The sequence below is a fragment of the Heteronotia binoei genome, chromosome 5 (assembly GCF_032191835.1).
Source record: "Heteronotia binoei isolate CCM8104 ecotype False Entrance Well chromosome 5, APGP_CSIRO_Hbin_v1, whole genome shotgun sequence".
Classification (NCBI taxonomy): Eukaryota; Metazoa; Chordata; class Lepidosauria; order Squamata; family Gekkonidae; genus Heteronotia; species Heteronotia binoei.
In genome coordinates, this window is record NC_083227.1 from 128,010,973 (window position 1) to 128,030,925 (window position 19,953).

General features: G+C 41.4%; 1 protein-coding gene across 1 annotated transcript in view; it reads left to right on the plus strand.

Annotated features, from left to right (window-relative positions):
• The window catches only part of ADAMTS2 (ADAM metallopeptidase with thrombospondin type 1 motif 2), a 450,208-nt gene that overhangs the window by 328,959 nt on the left and 101,296 nt on the right, over positions 1-19,953 (plus strand). The window contains exons 6-8 of the mRNA XM_060240368.1: positions 14,717-14,873; positions 16,313-16,418; positions 18,872-19,015. Coding sequence (XP_060096351.1) covers positions 14,717-14,873; positions 16,313-16,418; positions 18,872-19,015 — 407 coding nt within the window. The remainder of the gene's footprint in view (positions 1-14,716; positions 14,874-16,312; positions 16,419-18,871; positions 19,016-19,953) is intronic.

Genomic DNA, 19,953 nt, shown 5'->3' on the forward strand with positions numbered 1-19,953 from the left:
TTTAGAGCCAGGGCTTTTTTTCTGGGGGATTGCAGTGGAATAGAGTTCTGGGAACTCTTCATGGAAACAAAATCCTCATTTTTTTTTTTTTAAGTTCATGACGACCATTGTGTTTCTCTTTCATTTCCCTCTGGAGAGTTTAAAACCCTGCTTAGAACTAAACTAAACATGATGATGAGAGATCTGTGACTGGAACTTAAAATAGCAGATGATGAGAGAACAATCCTGATCAGGACCATAGTGCCAGGGAGAGATGTGAACACTTTCTACCATGACATTGTCTCAAGCACATCACACATGCCTCTTAACAGGGGCTCAGGTGTGTGTGGAACTGATACCTGTTTAGTCCTTGTAAACCTGTGAGCAAATAGCAGCTTCAGAGAAGAAGTTATTTACATGGAGGGGAAAGCACAGAGGGTAAGTATCCTTTCTTACAGTAGTGCAGCCCCAATCTGAATCCCCCTATTACCTGGTACTTTTTTCAACCTTAATAGTCCCAGCCAGTATAGTGGTAGAAAAGATTACTGATAGGCTGGCATGAGTTCATTGACTGTACCTGACCTGCATTGCCTTTTAATTTTGATTTTCTTTGGCCTGCATTTTTTGAGCATTATCCTTCACCCTGCTACTTGTCTTGAATTCCATTCTAGTTGCTCTTGGTCTGACATTCTGGTGAGTTTGTATGTATATTGGTGCTATATAATCTGAATGATTTAATGGCTGATACAGAACTACTGACAGTTCTCACTAACAGAGCAACCCTGACCCACACCTGTGCCACAATGGCCAGCTGCTGTGTGAACACAATGGCGCTAGTCTATTCCCTAGGGCGTAAGTTGCACAACGGCCAGCAAAGTCATTGTGTTTGCAGTGCTTTTCTGTTCATAACATAGCAACTGTGCCATGGTAGTGTTGTATGGAGGTGGTGGCACTATGATGGACAGTGCTGCCAGAACCAATCAGAGGCCATGTGGTAAGGAGGTAGAGTTCAGCATCCATCTGAGGCAGGGGGCAGAGAGGGATGAGCTGCAGGAGTTCCTTTCATTTTCAGGCACACCCCCTCCCACTTGCTTAAAGGGGCCAGTTCCTGTCAGCAGGGCCAGACACCTGATAGAGGGAAGGGGGGTTGGTGAGAGTCAGTGGTGGGGCAGAAGAGGGGGCTGCCAGGGTTGGCTCAGATATGAAGGTATGCAATACCACCCTCAGAGCCCCAAATTCCCTCCTCAATATCCTGTGTTGCTCACAAATTGCTGGCCAGGCCCATAGCCAGGATTTTTGAGTTTGGGGGGCATGTACTAAAGCACTTGGTGGCTTCCCCTGCCGCCACCACACAGGGTGCGCCAGACTCAGAGCACTGGACCTTCCCTCCCCCACACTGCTGCTGGGGTCATGGGGGGTGAAAGCTTAGAGGACAAGGGTTCCCCTCCTTCACCTGTGATTTAAATCATGTGAAAGGGGCACTCAGGAACAGCCACTGTGCCTCCTGCACCATTTAAAGGGCCAGCTGAGGGCCCTTTAAATCACACAGGAGGGGCAGCAGCTGCTCCTGGGCACTCTCCTGCATGATATAAATTGTGGGGGAGGGAGGGCACAGCTGCCACCCTCTCAGCTTTCACCCCCACAACCCCACAAGCAGTGGCAGTGGGGGAGAAAGAGAGCTCTTAGGTGTCCCTCCCATGTGATTTGGATCACTGGGGAGGGAGCGGGCGGCCACAGCAGTGGGGCGATAGGGAGGGAAGTTCAGGAATCCTGAGTAGGGGCACCCTAAACGGAAGATGGGGTGGTGCCCCTAGAGCCCCTTTGTATCTATGGGCCTGCTGCTGGCAGTCCATCTGCAACAACACCTGCAGTTGCTGCTCGAGGCTCTGATTCTGCAAAGAAATTAGTTAAAGGGTCACATGGCAAGCTGGCTCATTTCATACAGAGGAACAGCTGCCAGACCCACCACCACCACCACAAACACACCCTGTCCTCTACCAAGAGTGGGAATCAGGCAAACAGAACATTCCCTCCGTATCTCCTGGGAAACTTTCCTGGGATCTTTTCCATGGGAGGTGATGGAGCTGTGCATCCATGGCTTGTACTGCCCCTTCACAAACTCAATGTTGGGCTTGAATGCAGGAGATGCTGTTGTGGTACCCAGCCTCAAGTGAGGGGGAGCAGGTGCGCAGGTTTGGGATCCTTGCCCTTTCAAACCTGTCAGTACATAGTTGCCCCTTTGGGTTGAGCCTTCAATGATGAGGTACCTGTTAGGGTTCTGAAATGGGAGAGGTCAACCACAGAATATGCTCTCCTCCCTGGATATTAGCACCAAGTGCTCACCCTGTAGCGTTAAGTGCCCTCTCTTTGCTTTTCCCACGACCAAAATACCTTGCCATTTGCTCTACATCTGCATGGCAGGGAGCTCCAAGATAGAGTTCCATGCCACACACTCTAACTAGTATGATGTCCTGGCTGAAGTTTATGTAGTGTGGAGGGCGCAATTGAGTGCTGGGAAGGGGCTTGGCCACCACAGGGAGGGTGGTGATTGGCTGAACCTGTAAGCATCCTGACCTGCTCTGATCAAAATCAGCGAGGCTGCATTGGCAGGGGATGGCCTGAGTTTTCAATTCCATTGGTGCCTGTGGGCTACGCCATGTTTTTTGTTAGCATAACTTTATGCCTCTGGCAAGGGGCATTCCCAGAACTCAAGGAGCTGACTAATTCTGACCATGCCCCCAAACTGCCCACAACCACACTGATACAAGGGTTTACGGCTTTATTATGATGACAGGCAGCCACCTCAGCCCTTCATTGGCACCCAAGAGTGACAGAGCGGTGCAGTGTAAGCCAAGATGCCCTCAAAAGAGGTTGGGGAATTGACAGGTGGGCACCTTTGGCTTAAAAGGGACCTAGAATCTGTGTATACAGGATTCCACTTCCAGAAATTATTGCTAAATTTACCAAGGACACTAATTATTACAGAAAAATATAGAACACACACATACAAGATAATAAACTCATATAACGTACATACAGACCTAATAAAAATAGAGAGAAATGCATAGAGGTAACATAAGGATGGACAAACAGGGTGATAATTACCGATCGTAGTCTTCAAGGAAGGCTCCAGTGGCGACAAATGAGGACTATGGGGAAGGGGACCCTCAAGAATCGGGGATGTATCTAAACAGCAGGAATGGGGTACTGCTAGATGCACACCTGTGGGGAGTTGAGACTGTGGTTATAAGGACTACCTTGACCCTTAGGGGTTATGAGGTACAGGGGAGGATGACAGGTGGTCAGCTGGTACATGACCTCAGAAAAAGGGGAGGCTCCACAATGACCATAAGGGCTGGACTTATGCGGTAGCCAATAGCCAGTTTATTGGAGGCACATGATTGGATGCTCATACCTGGCCAATGAGCAGACCTCGCCCTGGTTACCTGATTGGACTTCCAGGTAACAATGGGCCAAAAAAGGGAGGCTCCAGGATGACCATTAAGGAAAAGAATGGGTGAAATTATTGGGGTGGAAGTGATTAAAAGGCTATCAAAACTTATCTAAAAGGTGACAATAGATGGCCAAATTGCTACCTAAGGTAACACCCAATCTATACAAAGAAGCTTGGCTCTGGATGAAGATGTTCTTCCTCTTCTTCATTCCTCTACTGACACCATCCTTTGTCTTGGGTTCCGTTGGACAAAGGCTTTAGGCAGTCTGACAAGATCCATGCCTAAGATAAGCTTGATTGCCTTATGCATAGGTGACATCTGTTGAGTACATGAGCCTCCCGCTTCGCTGTCATGGAGTCTGGCACTGCAGGAAGATAGTTGCTGGTGATGTTAGCCTACCAATATGGATTCTATGGTCAAGGCTGGAATCCACTTGCTCAGACAGTTCCTGGTGGCACAACTTCTGCTGCTGCAACCGCCGAGATGGTGCACGCACGGAGCGGCTGGAAACCCATCTGTCCTCCTGGTTAGCACTCTTCCAGAGATACCGAGTGCTGCTACAACGTTGTGGCTGTTAGTACTCACATAAGTCCCTTACATTCTGGTAGACAAAACCCACGTTCTCCTGGCAGATGTGTGTGAGTGGAATCTCCAGGTACCCTGGCAACCAAACGGGTGACTACGATGTTCTGAAATTAGAGGTCTTTTCTCACAGCAGGGGGCCTGCACTATCATAATTAGCTCTTATGCTGTTGTATCTCAGACATAAACAGACACAAGGGTCAACTGGCTCCCTGAGCACTTTAATTCCCCCACCCCCTGGATTGCTCTGCCCATGTGTGAATGCAGCTATGTAATGTGCTATATCTTACAGATAATATTTCAAGTAATATTAGTTCTGTATACATGACTGGCGCTTGCACAGGGGATTACCTTTACCTTTATATTTCCCTTTTGGCTGACTGTTCAAATATGCATTTATTCACTTCTGCAATAAAATCTATCATTTTATTGAATTTTTAAATAAGAGAAAATGATACATACCACCTTCCCTGAATCACAGCATTTTGTATTCCAATATTCTATAAACAAGATCGTTTTTAACAAATCTGTTTGATGCAAGTCTTTCATCCTCCCTTTTATAACATACAGTTTTCATCCTCCCTTTTATAACATACAGGAGAGCCAGTTTGGTGTGGAGAGCCAATTTGGTGTAGTGGTTAAGTGAGCGGACTCTTATCTGGGAGAACCGGGTTTGATTCCCCACTCCTCCACTTGCACCTGCTGGCATGGCCTTGGGTCAGCCATAGCCCTGGCAGAGGTTGTCCTTGAAAGGGCAGCTGCTGTGAGAGCCCTCTCCAGCCCCACCCACCTCACAGGGTGTGTGTTGTGGGGGAGGAAGGTAAAGGAGATTGTAAGCCGCTCTGAGACTCTTCAGAGTGGAGGGCGGGATATAAATCCAATATCTTCATCATCTTCTTCTACAGTTTTCACAAAAATCCCAGTTTCTTCCATTCCTTTTGTTTTGTTTATGTTTTTGCAATTAGAGTAAATGTTCTAAAACTGAAATTATCAAAGGTGAATAGTATTAAAATATCAACAGAGTTCTCAGTGTCACAATCTTTAAAGTGTCTTTAAAAAAAAAACAACTGTAAGCAATGAGTCATTTTGATGTACATTTTAATGTACTTTCTGTAGTTTAACTGAGCAATATAATGTTACTTTTTTATTAAATGTATATTTTTATTATTATTATACATTATCCATTTCTCTACATGGTTTCTAATATCCATTTTACATTTCCCCCCAACCCACCCCCTTAGTCTATACATCCTTTTCTTCTTCCAGCCAGGGACAAAGGACTTGAAGCTTCCACTGAATGTCCACTCTCCTTTCTTCCTTCGCCCATTTCAGATAGGTCCGCCACTTTTCTTTAATTCTTAATCTTCTTTCTTCCCATGATTCTTCTTGCAACATTATAGCAGCTATATCTGACTGGACAAAATCAAAGAGGTAGATATGCCAAGTACTTTCCTTCCATTTACTTTTATCCTTCCATCCTGCCGCTATTACTGCTTTACCCGCTGATATCATTGCTTTTAGTAAATCTTGGTTGTTCTTCCCTATTTTTTCATTCCCTAATAAACTCATCTGCATTAGTTCAAAGTTAATTCTCGGCTCTACCTGAAAGAATTTCTTTATCATTTCCACTACCATATCCCATAGTTTCTTGGCCTCAGGACACTCCCACCACATGTGGGAATACCATCCCTCCTCTTTCTTACAGTGCCAACACTTAGGGCTCAACCCAGGAAACATATTGGCTAAAGTAGCCGGAGTTCTATACCATTTGGTGAAAAAATTCAATTCCATTTCTCTAACCTTATGTATCTTAACTTTTTTTAAACCTTCCATTATCTTCTCCCCTGTTCGTTTCGTTATTTGGCCTTCTAAACTCTATGACCGTTGAAGGTAGCTTATTGCTCCTTTGTTACCTGAATTCATGCTCCTGTATAGGATGCCTACTAATCCTTTTTTTGTTTTACCCATTAATTTATAAAACTTTTCCATAGGTTCTTCTTCATTTAAGTTACTCTTCTCCACTTCCTTCTTAACTTTAGTATACAATCCTGTAGCCTTAAGCCAGTATTGGATTCCTATGACTTCTTGAAACTCATGTAATGGTTTTAACTTATCTAGTATTAACAAATCTTCTACCCTTCTAAATCCTTTAGCCTTAAGTAGTTCGCTCCACCTATGCTCCTTGTCTCCTTCCATCAACATTTCTAATGGCGTCCATCTAGATACCCGATTCAGCCATTTCGGTTGCCATTTCTTCCAAACATTTAGCCCATTTTTCCTTGGTCCCACGTTTAAATTAAGTTCCTTCGCCCCCATGTTCGTAAAGATGCCATGTTTTCCTACCCCATTATTAGCTTCATTCTCAAACCTTATCCATTGAATCTCTTTGAAACTCATTTCTTACCATGGTTTGTTTTTTCCATAATGCCCTCGAATCCATAAAGTCCAATTGTTTCCTAATCTCTTCGATCTTTTTTTTCCTATCAGGGCAGAATCTAATACCTTGACTGCTCTGCAGTGCGCCTAATTCCTGGAGTTTCTGTGTCTTGTTAGCATACCATTCTTTTTTATTTCTTTCTCCTTCATCATACAATGACCTCTTAACACTGCTTTTGCTGCTTCCCACAAGATATTTGTGGCCACTGTTCCCTTATTTTCTCTAAAATATTGTTTTACTTGATTTTCCATATATTGTCTATTTTCTTTTTTTAATAAGACCATACTGTTAAATCTCCAGGTCCTTCTAATTTGCTCGTTTTTTATCACCAGTTCTATATTTAGTGGAGCATGATCTGAGATCCATATTGGATGGGTTGTTACTTTCCTCAACTCCCAATTATTTGATTTTTTAAGAAATATATAATCTATACAAGAAGCTGTCTTGTGTCTACTTGATAAATATGTCGGCTTTGGAACCAAGCCTAAGGCCTCATGCGCTTCTACCAAATTCCTTTTCCACCTAGCCTCCTTCTCCTTGGTCATATCTATGTTAAAGTCTCCTGCTATAATAACTTCTCCCTCTGAGAATTTCTGAACTTTTGCATAACTTTATTCAAAAATCTCCTCTGTCCTGTATTTGGGGTATATATATTTATAAGCGTTATTACAAATATCTCCCTTCCCTATCACTAATGAGATCTAGTATCCTAATATCGATCCTTGTGTGTACTAAAATTGCTACTCCTCTCGTCTTAGTTCTACTTCTTGCTTCAGCCAATACTTTCCATCCTGGGTGTTTAATCAACGGTTTAATGTCATCCTTTGCCTTATGTGTTTCCTGTAAACACACTATATCTATATTTTGTTGTTTTGCCATTCTTGTTAATCTATATCTTTTCAGGTCTGAACTTAGTCCATTGACATTCAGTGAGAGCATTTTCAAAGTTTTAGCCATAATCATTCACCTCCCCTCCCTTCCCTGGCTGGATAACAAGGTCTATTATGCTTCTCCCCTTTCTCCCTTTCCCCCTCCCACACCCTTTCCCCCCACTCTTCCCCATCATCCCCCCTCCCCTCTTCTGGTATAGGGCTCACGTTTTGGTTGATCTCTCCACCCTCCCTATACCTTTAGGTGGGCACACCTCCCCCCCTCCTGGATCTTTTATTATTTCCTTCCTTCACTTAAGACCGTGATATTCCCTCCCTCTTATTAGTGGGGTACTTCCCTTTTTTTTTTTTAAGTTCCTCCTTCTCCTTGGACGTCTTATAGTCTCGTCCTCTGTCGTTTCTCCTGACGTGTAGAGGGCCCCTCCTCTGGTTCATCGACATTAAGCTCTTCCTCTGGTTGAGTTCTTGTTTCTCCTGGGTCCAGACCCATCTTCTCCAAGAGTTTCTTTGCTTCAGCTGGGTTCCTTGCTGTGAGTCTTTTGCCTTCTTTATAGATTACAATAGTGGCTGGGTAAGCCCATGTAAACAATATCTTGTTCTGAAAGAGTTTATCTGCAAATGGCTTCATTTGTCTTTTTTCTTCCAGTGTCTCACTGCAAAAGTCTTGTCTCACATACACCCTTTTACCTTTAAATTCCAGTCCCCTCTTCTTCTTCAAAGCCAAAAAGACTTGCTGCTGCACTTTCTCTCTTGTGAATTTAACTATCACTGGTCTAGGAGATCCTCCTGATCTTCTAGATCTAAGTCTATGAACTCTCTCAACCTGGTCAGCATTAATCATAACACCTGTTTGCTGTTCTGAAAGCCAGTTTATTATCCCGTCTTCCAAGTGTCGTGAGTCAATGTCTTCTGAAATACCATGAACGATAAGGTTTGCCCTTCTTGCTCTGTCAGAGAGGCTCTTAATCTGTTCCTTTAAATGAACTATTTCCTTCTTATTTGTTGACGCTGCCTTATCTGCTTTGTTGGCCAGCTGCCTAATATCTTGCAGATCCTTATCTGACTAACTTCATTTTTAATTTCAGCAACAGTCTCCTCTATTTTGTTCTGAGAATGCATCATTAAAGCTTGGAACTGTGCTATCTGTTCGGAAAGCTGTTTCACTGTAGTGGCAGCCATTTTAACGGTGCTAATCACTGCCTCCGGTTCTTATCTGTTTTCCAAAATACTCCCTTTTTCTCAGTGCTAGCTGTCTTCTGAGCATGCCTTTAACTTCTTTGACTGTCTAGCTTCACTGCCAAATATTATGACCCCAAAAACTTCAATATTTACTTATCTTTCGGTCCTAATCTCTTTTCTTGTCCGGAGAGGGGCGAGCCAAGGCTGCTTCTCTTCAGAGCGTGCACATTCCACCACCCATATAATGTTACTTTTTAAAGCGCTAATACTACACCCATTTTGCTAGTAACAGAGCCAGTTTGTTCTCTACATATTTCTTAAAGGTCTCAATGTACATTTTCACAGGGCTTTGGGGGGGCAAAAAAGCCCAGCAGGAACTTATTTGTGTATTAGGCCACACCCCCTTGAAACAAAACCAGCCGGAACTGCATTCCTGTGCATTCCTGCTCAAAAAAACATCCCGCATACTTAAATAAAACCCTGTAAGAACTTCTGAAACTTTGCTGAATGTCATATGTTGCAATTGGAATTCAAACACAGAACATTTAATACACATTCCTTACCCACACATGAAACATGGCTTTACTTAGCATTGCTTTTGGACCTGTGCGATCTCATTTGTGAGGTACTTGGAAAGCTTACTGAATAATGAATTTCTTCATATTAGAGTTCTACATAAGGCAACACAGATCAACCAAGCTGTTTTCAACCAGAGACAGCTGGCTGAAGTTTTTTATATGTAGTGAAAGAGACTTTCCTCAAAGCAAAAAGATATGTATCTATAGATACAGATATACATATATTTTGCAGGGTAATAATAGCTCCATTGAAATCAGTAGCTTTCCAGATTTTCTCATCTATGCAGGGAGTGGTTCTGTTCTGATCATTCTTTCAAATCAAATCAATTTTAATATGGTCAATTACCAGCACAAATCAAAAAGCAATTAAAATGACTTAAGTGTCACTTAAAATGTCAATATAAACCATTTAAAATAACACTTAACATTTTGCTTCAATACACTGATCATGATTCTGTTTTCATCCATTACAGAGGTTGCCAGGCAACTTAATCTGAGCATGGAAAACCATCTTGCTGGATCAACCCATTCACAAGGCCACAATCCTTGCCTGCTAGATCCTGCTCTAGACTGTGCCTGCTCCAGCCCTTGCCCACTACAGTCCTTTCCTTCTGCATTCTCTAGACCAGTGCTCCCTCTAAGCTGTGGAGTCTTGTAAACAAAAATTCTACTTCGTGAGCTGCTGACAAAGTTGTGAGCAAGCAATTTGACGGTTGCATAAATTAATTTGCTCTGGGGCCATCCTTCCTGACCTAAGACAAAAATGTGTGAGCCAGAGTCTAAAAACCTGTGAGCTAACTCACACTAATTCAGCTTAGAGGGAACATTGCCCTAGACCCTGCTGGATAAGTGACCATTTGCTGGATAAGGCCTGGCTCTTGAGGAGATCAGCAGAAGCCTGAGGTCAGAACACTTCACTGCAGTCACAGCTATTTCTAGTTGGAAGCTCCAAGTTCTCCCTTTCCATTTTTCTTCTCAGAAGCACACACTGAGAAATTGTAGTAATTCTTAGTAGTATGAAAGCACCAATAAATATTTCTTTAAAAACAATAAACTGCTGCTGCGATAGCTGTCACTATATTGCTCAGAAGTTGTAGGTAAGATGAGAAATGACACTGATTAGAAGATAAAGCAAAAAGACCATCCATACACCTTGTAGGACAGGGGTCGTCAACGGTAGCTCTCCAGATGTTTTTTTGCCTACAACTCCCATCAGCCCCAGCCAGCATGACTGATTGCTGGGGCTGATGGGAGTTGTAGGCAAAAAAAACATCTGGAGAGCTACCATTGGCCACCCCTGATGTAGGGGGTGGGGGAGGGAATGTTGCAACAAAATGGCTCCTGGGAAAATTGAGAGTGTAATGTGAAAGGAATTAGGAGAACAGCAGACTAAGGAATCATCTGGAACTACCATTTATAACTGTGTGTATGAATGAAGGTGATTGGGCAACTAGTGTGAAACCATCCGGACATCAATTTGCCTTCCAAGTGGGAAAACAGGATAGAGAAGATCTCAAATTCAACGTCTTTCACAGCAAGCCAACTCTTCAGATTCAAAATCTTTAACAGCCAATTGCATACTGAAGTTATGATTACATAGACCATTGCAGTATAGGTATAAAACTATATGTAAGCAAGCCAACTGGTCAAAATATGCCTATGATGTATTCAAATACACATCCAATCAGTATTTACATATGATTATTATGATTGCACTTTCACTCTGATACTGATTCCTCACTAGCAGTCACTCCACTCCCAGGCTTCTGCTTTCATTGGAGCAAACAACCAGGGCTTTTTTTTTTTAAGCAGGAATGCACAGGAATGCAGTTCTGACCGGCATTGTGTCAGGGGGTGTGGCCTAATATGCAAATGAGTCCCTGCTGGGTTTTTTCCTACAAAAAGCCCTATGTAAAACAATGGTGATGTGAGGGGGTGTGGCCTAATATGCAAATGAGTTCCAGCTGGGATTTTTCTACATAAAAAGCCCTGCAAACAACCAATTCCCCACTACTTGCCGCACAGCTGCATTTTGACTCACGGCTCCCTCCAATTCCCCCCATGGTGACTTCTTCTTGTTTTTTGGATATCTGGAAGCTGCGAGGGAAATTGGAAGGAGCCGCAAGTCAAAATGTGGCTGCACAGTGGGGAATCAGTCACTTGCTACAAGGAAAGCCGAAGCCTGGGGCAGAGTGTCTGTTTGTATGAAAATACAAGCTTTTTGTACTGCCGGATGTTATGCTGTGTTCATCTGACAGTACAGGGACATTTAAATTGTAAAATATAAGTGTTTAAGACAGTTTCAATTGGATAGAAGACAGTTTGATTAATTGGCTTGGCTTTCCAATCAAATTACCTGTCCACATAACTTTTACATTTACTAAAATTTAAAACAGTTAACCTCTTGTGGTAAAACTAGTGTCACTTTTACCAATATTAACTAAGAGAAATTTTGCAGCAGTTTCCCCGCCCCCAGGCAATTAATTTTAAACAAAGGATGTAGTTTAAGACAAGGTTGCAACAAATCATCTCCCGAAAACCTGGGAGTATAACAACAGAAATCCAGGGGAACTTGGAGGGTGCCATTGGGTAATGCCATGATGTTGCTTCTAGGGAAAACCCTGAAGTGCTGTTGTGCTTCTCTAGGAATCATTGGAAACTCTGTGGCCAAATCACAGAGTTCCAGGTGATTCCTAGAGTGGACTGATATCATTTTTGGGTTTTACTCCAAAGTGATGTCATGCTGCAGTGAGTTTTAAAAATTATTTCTCTCATCCTGGCCACAGGAATGGTGTTGGGAAATGGGGGGGGGGGGGGGGCAAAGGATTTTCTATACTAAACATATATCTATATTATCTATCTACCTCATACTACTTAATTTATTAGTTCTAAGCAGATTACTAAAATATAGGAAAAAGCCAGACCAGATTTGAATGGCCCTGAAAATCTACTGCCGATGCATAAAATTTTGCAGGTGAAAGAGTGATAGGTCTGCTATTGTTTTCTAATCAAAGAGGTAATGTCTCCATATGTCTATTTTGTGGAGCAAAGGAAGAATTAAAAGATTTCTAAACTCAGAAAAGTAATTACGTGACATAGGATGTCTACCTGCAGCACAGTTGCATACAGTATCAGAATATGATATAATAACATACTTCCTTTGCAGAACTCTAGATGGTAGGGCATGAAGGTACAACAACATAAAGGCACGTCTGTAGCAAGGAACAGTCAAATACAAGCGGGAATTGGGAAACTCTCCAAGTGGAAGAATATCAACAAATTGAGTAGAACCAACACATTGTGGTCTACATATTGTGCTGTTATAACCATACTTAAACAGATGTTTCTTAATAATTTTTATGACTTCCTGTCTGATAACTGAATGAAGGGAGTTGTCTGGTTCCTTGACAATTGGGTCAAAGCGGCAGGTGGTTGTACTACATTGTACTGGTTGTACTGCATTGTGGTATTTGTGCATGTTCAGTCATTCTTGTTTCTTGGAGTCAGATCTCATATCCTGGTCTGTATATTTATTTTCTACCTTGCTCAAACGTGTATCCAATTGTACCTACTTTGGCATTTCGCTTGCTGTAACTTTTCACAAGATGTGCAGGAGGAAGACTTTAGCAGTGGAACTGTTATCTGGTAGCCATGGCAATGTCTGGCTGTGGCCAGACAGCCATGAGTGCCCAAAGAAGACTCTGTATGTTATACATCTTAACCCTGGGAACCTTAATGGACAGTGGCTGACTTCAGCTTGTGCACCTTTTTGCTGGGTATATTATTGGTTTTGTTTGTAAGTTACCCTATTCTTGGCAGTAGCCTAATGGCATGAAGGTCCATTGCTCTGTATTGATCTCCAATGAACTTCTGACCATTTTCACATGTGCTGAGTTGACTGGGATCAGTAACTGGCAATACCTTACAGGTGTCCAAGGAAAGATTGAAGAACTGTAGTCATTGTTTGATACGTTTATCCCAGTGGGAAACATAAGAGTTTTCTCTGACTAAGCTGAAGTAGCCATCTTGGATGTTGGAGTGTATAATTTTAACTTAAAGGGGGAAAGCCTTCAACCAAACCTGCGTGTCAGGAGATAGTTGTACCATTTCAGCTCAGAGGGCTACCCCTGCTTCACAAGTCAGAATTCCACAGATGGAACATAGGAATTTAAGAACTTAATTCAAGAACTCTCCTATTGTGTCAATCCAGATACCAGCCCCACATAAACTTTGCATGGCCACCTTAATGTTAAATAATTTGATGGAGGCTGGGTTATACTGAGTCTCAGATGAATAAAAGAAATGGCAGATAATATATGATGTCACTGTACCCAATTTTTTAACATGAGCAGCTTGCACTAATCAAGTTAATCTCTGGTCAAACCAAAGATATTAGCAAAGTGTTCCTCCCATATATGAAAGGAGATATGAGATGGAAGAACTGAGTTGTTTTAATCACCCATATAGATCATCTAAGGATAACAAGATCAATATATCTGGTAAAATATGATCACATTTATAAGTAGTAGAAATTGATTATTTTAAATTATCTGAAGGAGAGAGTAGACCACAGGGAGTTTGCCTGTTTGAACAATTTTGGGGCAAGTGTTATTTCCTTATGTCCGCTGATTTGATTGATCTGGTAAACTATTGTGAAGTGGAGAAAACTATTGCTAGTGATCATATGCTCTTACTTCTATTAACATGTCTATATGTTTTAATATAGCCTGCTCCGGCAGGGAAGGCGGGGTATAAATCAAATCAAATTAAAAAAAAATTAATCCATGCCCAGTATAGATCAGCTAGAACATTATGGTAGGCACTCTATGTAATTCATGGAGTGGGAGGAGAACTGCAGATTCATCATATTGACTAGTCAAGTAGTATGTGTGAAAGGGATCTAGTGGTCTTAGTGAACCATACACTGAATATGAGTGAATATGAGGGATACTGAATTTAGCACTAGCTAAAAAAGTCCAGTGCAATTTTGGACTTTGTCAACAGAAGTATGCAGTCAAAATCATATGAAGTGATGGCATCACTTTACTCCATGAGACTTCACCTAGAGTATTGTATTCGGTTTTGGGCACCACAATTTAAGGATATAGACAAGCTGGAACATGTCCAGAGGAGGGCAACAAAGATGGTGAGGGGTCTATAACATGTTACTGAAATGCCTTCAGAATACCAGTCCTCCATGGGGGTCAGGGGATCCTCCACCCCCAGCAGATACTTCCTCACCACCAGTCACCTGGCTGGAGGGACAAAAAACGGCAGCAGACAGGGGAATGCCAGCAGTATCTTGATGTGGTGATGTCTCTTCCCATGTGCCTGGAAGTGATGTAAGTGATGTGAGGCACCAGGTGACCTTGGGAATACGCTGGTATTTGTCCAAAACTATGGTTAAACTGGGTGCACTGACATCACTATTGGCTGCATAGCGAATGATGTCTGTGCATCACCAGAAATGTCATTACATCTCTAGTGAACACTTCCACAACACATATGTCCCCCTGCTGGTTGCTTTTAATCCTAAATATCATAGAGGCTCTTGACAGAGACAGGTAAGCTTAAAACAACTCATATTGTGTTGTTTTTTTTCCTTTAATCATTTAGTCCATGAGTTTAATTGAGATCGGTAACCCTTCTCAGAGCTTAGAGAATGTATGTCGTTGGGCCTACCTACAGCAGAAACCTGACACTGGGCATGCTGAATATCACGATCATGCTATTTTTCTCACAAGGCAGGATTTTGGCCCCTCTGGAATGCAAGGTAAGATCTGTATGGAACAGAACCTGCTGTAAAAATATCATCACTGCTAGATCATGATACAACAGGCTGTGGTAAACCAGCATTTCATAAATTATGCAGCAGCAAAAGCTACTTTTGCCATCAAGCCTCCCTCCTTATCCTGTTCCTCTTGTTGTGGACTTCTGATTCTCCTGTGACAGTTTCATAGACAATTTTAGGGACCCCAGCTAAGTTTTTGAGAAGCACTGCCTCAAATGAAGCTTCTGATTATTTTAGTCTGTATTTACTTGTCAGCTCCAAAGGCTTTATTTTGAGGACAAATTCCTAATTCTTAACCAGAACAGGAAAAAAAAGTCACATCAGCAGATGGATCAAAAGAAACTATGAGCATTTTGTAAAAAGAACATAGATTTCTTAAGTGGGGAGTGGGCATAATATATAATTCTAACAGAGAAGAATATTTCACAGAGGAATTTCCAGAAGTGCATTGCTCAACCTCAAGCGCATAGCAATTTCTTCAAGGAGACTCTTTCTGAAAATATGATAAAGAATGGTAGTTCAACTTCATTGCTTTCCCCCCTTCCAAACTTATGATCTGTTTAGCTTGCCAATTGCTGGTAGTAGCGCATGAATTTTGGACCTCTTCCTTCTCCATTCACTGTGGACTGTTTAGTACTTCCTGGTATTTGACTGGCTGACTGTCACTCCAAATACCTTGGTCTGCTTTCCCACATGTAAATAATTAAATGAAATTATCAAATGCTGTTTTTCCACCCACTGTATCCCAAGTTGCTAGTTTGTTTCACTTGCTTAAATTTTGTTTTCCTGGCTAGTGATTTTGTAGATTTGACTCTGTGTAGCAAATAATGGACAGGAAAGAAAATGGAGTGGAGTGCACATTGTAGTTGGAATTAGTCTTCTTGGGGGATACAGTTTGGGTTGCACCCTGAATGGTAGGAAAACTCTTCAAACTCTCTGTGTCAGTTTTGTCAACCTCTTGCCATAACCAACTTCACTCCATTCTTAAAGATTTTAGTAAGAAGCCAAACTATGACAATTATTTATCTCATGACAGATTATCTGTCAAAATGTTTAGGTACTACTGAGATGTTACACAATACTATATAGATGTTTAAAATGGGGGGGGCGTGTTCCTGTTTTTGGTTTGGTGGTTTTTGTTAGGGTTTTTTTTTTTGAGATAACAAAAAGTGGCAACAAGTCACTCATCTCAGTGACTTAACTGATGGATGATACCTGGAAGTCATCATTTAATTTTTTTCAGAAGCCTGAATAAGACAACACTTCTAGAAATTGTCATGTTTGGTATATAGTTAAACAATTAAGGCACCCTGATTAGAAAGTACTGCAAGATTCTATGTAGCTACTCTTTAGGGTACAATCCATAATCCCTTGTATTGAAGCAACCTATATTTTTCTAATTGTTACCTTTTCTCTGACAGGTTATGCCCCTGTGACTGGCATGTGTCATCCAGTCCGAAGTTGCACACTCAACCATGAAGATGGCTTCTCCTCAGCGTTTGTGGTAGCCCATGAAACTGGACATGTGTAAGTAACACTTTAATGGAAAATCCAAATCCAAATACCTTTATTGACATAAACACTTTAATCAACTTAATCCAGAAAAATGATATGGTGGTGGGGTAGCTCCATTATTTCAATCCAGGAAACAAATAGCTATATATAATGGAAGACATTCACAAAATGGGGTTTTCCACTGAAATGTATGGGGAAGCTATTTGTAGTCAAGGCTGCTGCAGGGGTACACTGAAGCTCCTGAACCTACAACATATTTTATGTTAAGATTAGTGTCCTTTAAAAACAACTTTCAATGTATTTGGGTTCTGTCACAGATACTCCAATGTACAAGTGAGATTGTGAATCAGATAATATTTATGATTAAGGCAAGAACAACAAAGCTTCCCGAGTTGGGCCCTATATAGCAGGAGTGGAGTAACACTTTCAGATCACTCATCTCCCCCTGGAGCCATGCTGTGCCCACACAAATCATGTCTGATGATGGTTGTAGTCAGAGGACCACAAATAATTGTGTTTGTGGGTGAATGTCTATAGTAGAGGTCTGCAATGGGAGGAAAGCAGCAAACTGACTGTTTAAGCCTCACAAGTTGAAGATAGCATCTAATGAGAACACAGGTCTGCAAGAACAGGGTTTGCACATGCAGGGTTTTCAGTAGAACTCTGCAAAACACCCCCATCTTATGGCCTTGCTTTCACTGGAACAAAAAGGGGGAAATGCCAGGTGATAGTTGATTTATTGCTTATTGTATAAAATCCCTATGCTTTTCACCATACATGCTTTGTCAGGGTGAATGCTCTGATTTCCCCTGACAAAGCCTGCACTTCGAAACACATAGGGACTTTATACAATAAGCAATCAATCAACTATCATGAGGACAGCTCCTTTTGTGGTTTAAAAATTAGACCCCAGAGGTAACCAATGAAGATGATGGACAAATGATTCAGAACTGATAAAAAGCAGTCGTTATTTCCCCAACAAATAATAAAATTGTAGAATTCACTGCCAATGGACATAGAGAGGTCACTAACATAGGTAATTTTAAAAGCAAGTTAAAAGACAACAAGGGGGAGGGTATGAAAGGGATTTATAAAATTATGCTGGGGTGGAGTAGAGAAAATGGATAGAGAGAGCCTTTTATACTGATGCATAGAGACCATCACTGACTACTAAGGAGATCTTCTGCATCCAGTGGCAATAAAGGCCTGAATACCAGTGCTAGGAGGTTACTTCAGGGTAAGGCTTAAGATGGAATCTATTGTATTTTGGCCACAAGCCTGAATCTAAAAGCATTAATCATGTATTGGAGCACTAATCTTGCCTGCATATTGTAAACTTTCTTCTGAATGTGATGTTGCTAATGGTGATAGTATCTACCTTTGAAAGCAGTAGATAGGAGTTGCATGGTGCATCTTGGAGCTTTTCTAGAAATGCAGGAAATGATCCTATGCAGAACTAAGTTCCATTTTTTGTTCCATAGGGCTTACTCCCAGAAAAGTGTTCTTAAGACTGCAGCCACAATCTCTGCATTTTTCATCTAGTTAGTGTATTGCCTGAGCTAGACTGCAGAAATGCTATGCCTGTTTTGGAAAACTGGAGGAGTGGAGCTTTCAGTTACTTTTAGTTCCCTTTACTCATCCTCCGTACATTTTTGACTGGCTGATGTGTATTTGTTGCTAGAAAGGACAGTATGGTTGGAAAGGGTGCTAAAGAGAGAGCAAGAAATAGGGTGCATTCACTCCCTTGCATTTGGTAACTGGATTTTTGCTATTCTTACAGAGTAAAAATTCACTTGCTAAACACATTGTTTAATGTAGTGTGAACACACCCATAATCTTCACATATGTTTTGGATTTGTGAATTCTACCAGCAAGCACTGGATAGTATTGTTCCCTCCTTTCCACTAGCTGTTCATCCCTCCTACCTATGTACAAGAAACTCTGGGACTAGTAGTTGTTGAGAGACCATGTGACACAGAGAAGCACAAATTTATCTTAAAATACTAGCCCCTTTTGACTTTACAAGCATAATCTATGCTCTACAGAGGGGCCTTTGCTGGACCAGCAACTCAGTGCTTGGCCTGGTTGGTCTGTTCTAACACTGGTTCTCACTGGCTCCAGCAAATCACATATGATCTGAACACCCCATATACATACATATCATTGGTACAGGGAAATAAGGCCAATTGGACCCTTGGGGTTTCTGGCCACTGGAAAAGGGCCATTCCTCTTGCTGCTTTGGTCCTGTGTGAACCTGGTAGGTACTTGGGTGAGAGAACTTTGGAAATCATGTGTGCACTGTTTTGAGTTTCTCAAAAGAAGAATGACATAAATATAGAATGAATAAACAATAAATACATTGAAAATACTGATTAATGACTGCTGGAAAAAGACAGGGAATATTAAAATGATAAGGCATTTGAAAAACCCATCAAGAGGCTTTGTTCTACCATGTTTTCTTCTAGATTAGGCATGGAACATGATGGCCAAGGGAACAGGTGTGGGGATGAAGTCCGTATGGGAAGCATAATGGCTCCTCTGGTCCAGGCTGCATTCCATCGCTTCCACTGGTCCCGATGCAGCCAGCAGGAACTGAACCGGTATCTTCAGTGAGTAAAATGATGAAATGTAATCTATTATTCCAGATTGGAGCTTTATAGTAGCATTGATATATCATCATTTCACTAGGCATGAAGTTGAGAGATAAACATAATACAATCCAGCTAAAAATATAGGGATTACTTTCAGGAGATGAAAGCCATAAAAATATAAATTACAGTATTTAACCATTTGTACAGCAGCAGCATTGCAAATAATGTTTTCTCACTTTTCAGTGTACGTTTTTTATCAGTTCTCTTAAAGTAATAATTTTAGGTATAGATCCTAGATAGAATAGATGAAAATAGGAATAAATGATTTTAAAAAAAAAGAAAGAAACCCAGTCTTTTAAAAAAGATTAAACTTATTCAATAAAGTATCTGTCCCTTTTTTAACAACAGGACAAAAATCCTTTGATGGATAGATGTAATTCATTGCTAACAAAAATGCATTGTGCCGCCTTTTGAAGTAGAAATAGTTGTATAGTGTGGATACCATGGGAAGTATCTCTGAATCTTGTAATTGTCATTTCTGGCTTTATAACTTTGAGGATTGACTATTGTAACAGGCTCTACAGGGGTCTTCCCTTGAAGATGATTATGAAATGTCAGGTGACATTGAATGCCACAGTCTGCCTCCTCAGTATGATGAGGAACTTGAAAAATATTCAGTGTTACTTCAATAACTGTGCTGGCTTCTAATTTGCGCTCAATATAAGTTCTAAATGTCTTTCCTTCATTTATTCCTTCCTTTTCCCCCTAAAATTTGTTAGTCACCTTTCAACTAAGAAGCACTCAAGGTAAACTATAAAAATCTGATTTCTCTGGCAGCTGTTAAAAAATAGAGAAGTTCACAGGGAAAGGAGATGCTCCAACAGGTGTGCTGCTCCTAGGTCATTGTGGAGTTTAACAGTGCAATCCTCAGTAGTGTTACACTCTTCTAAGTCCAT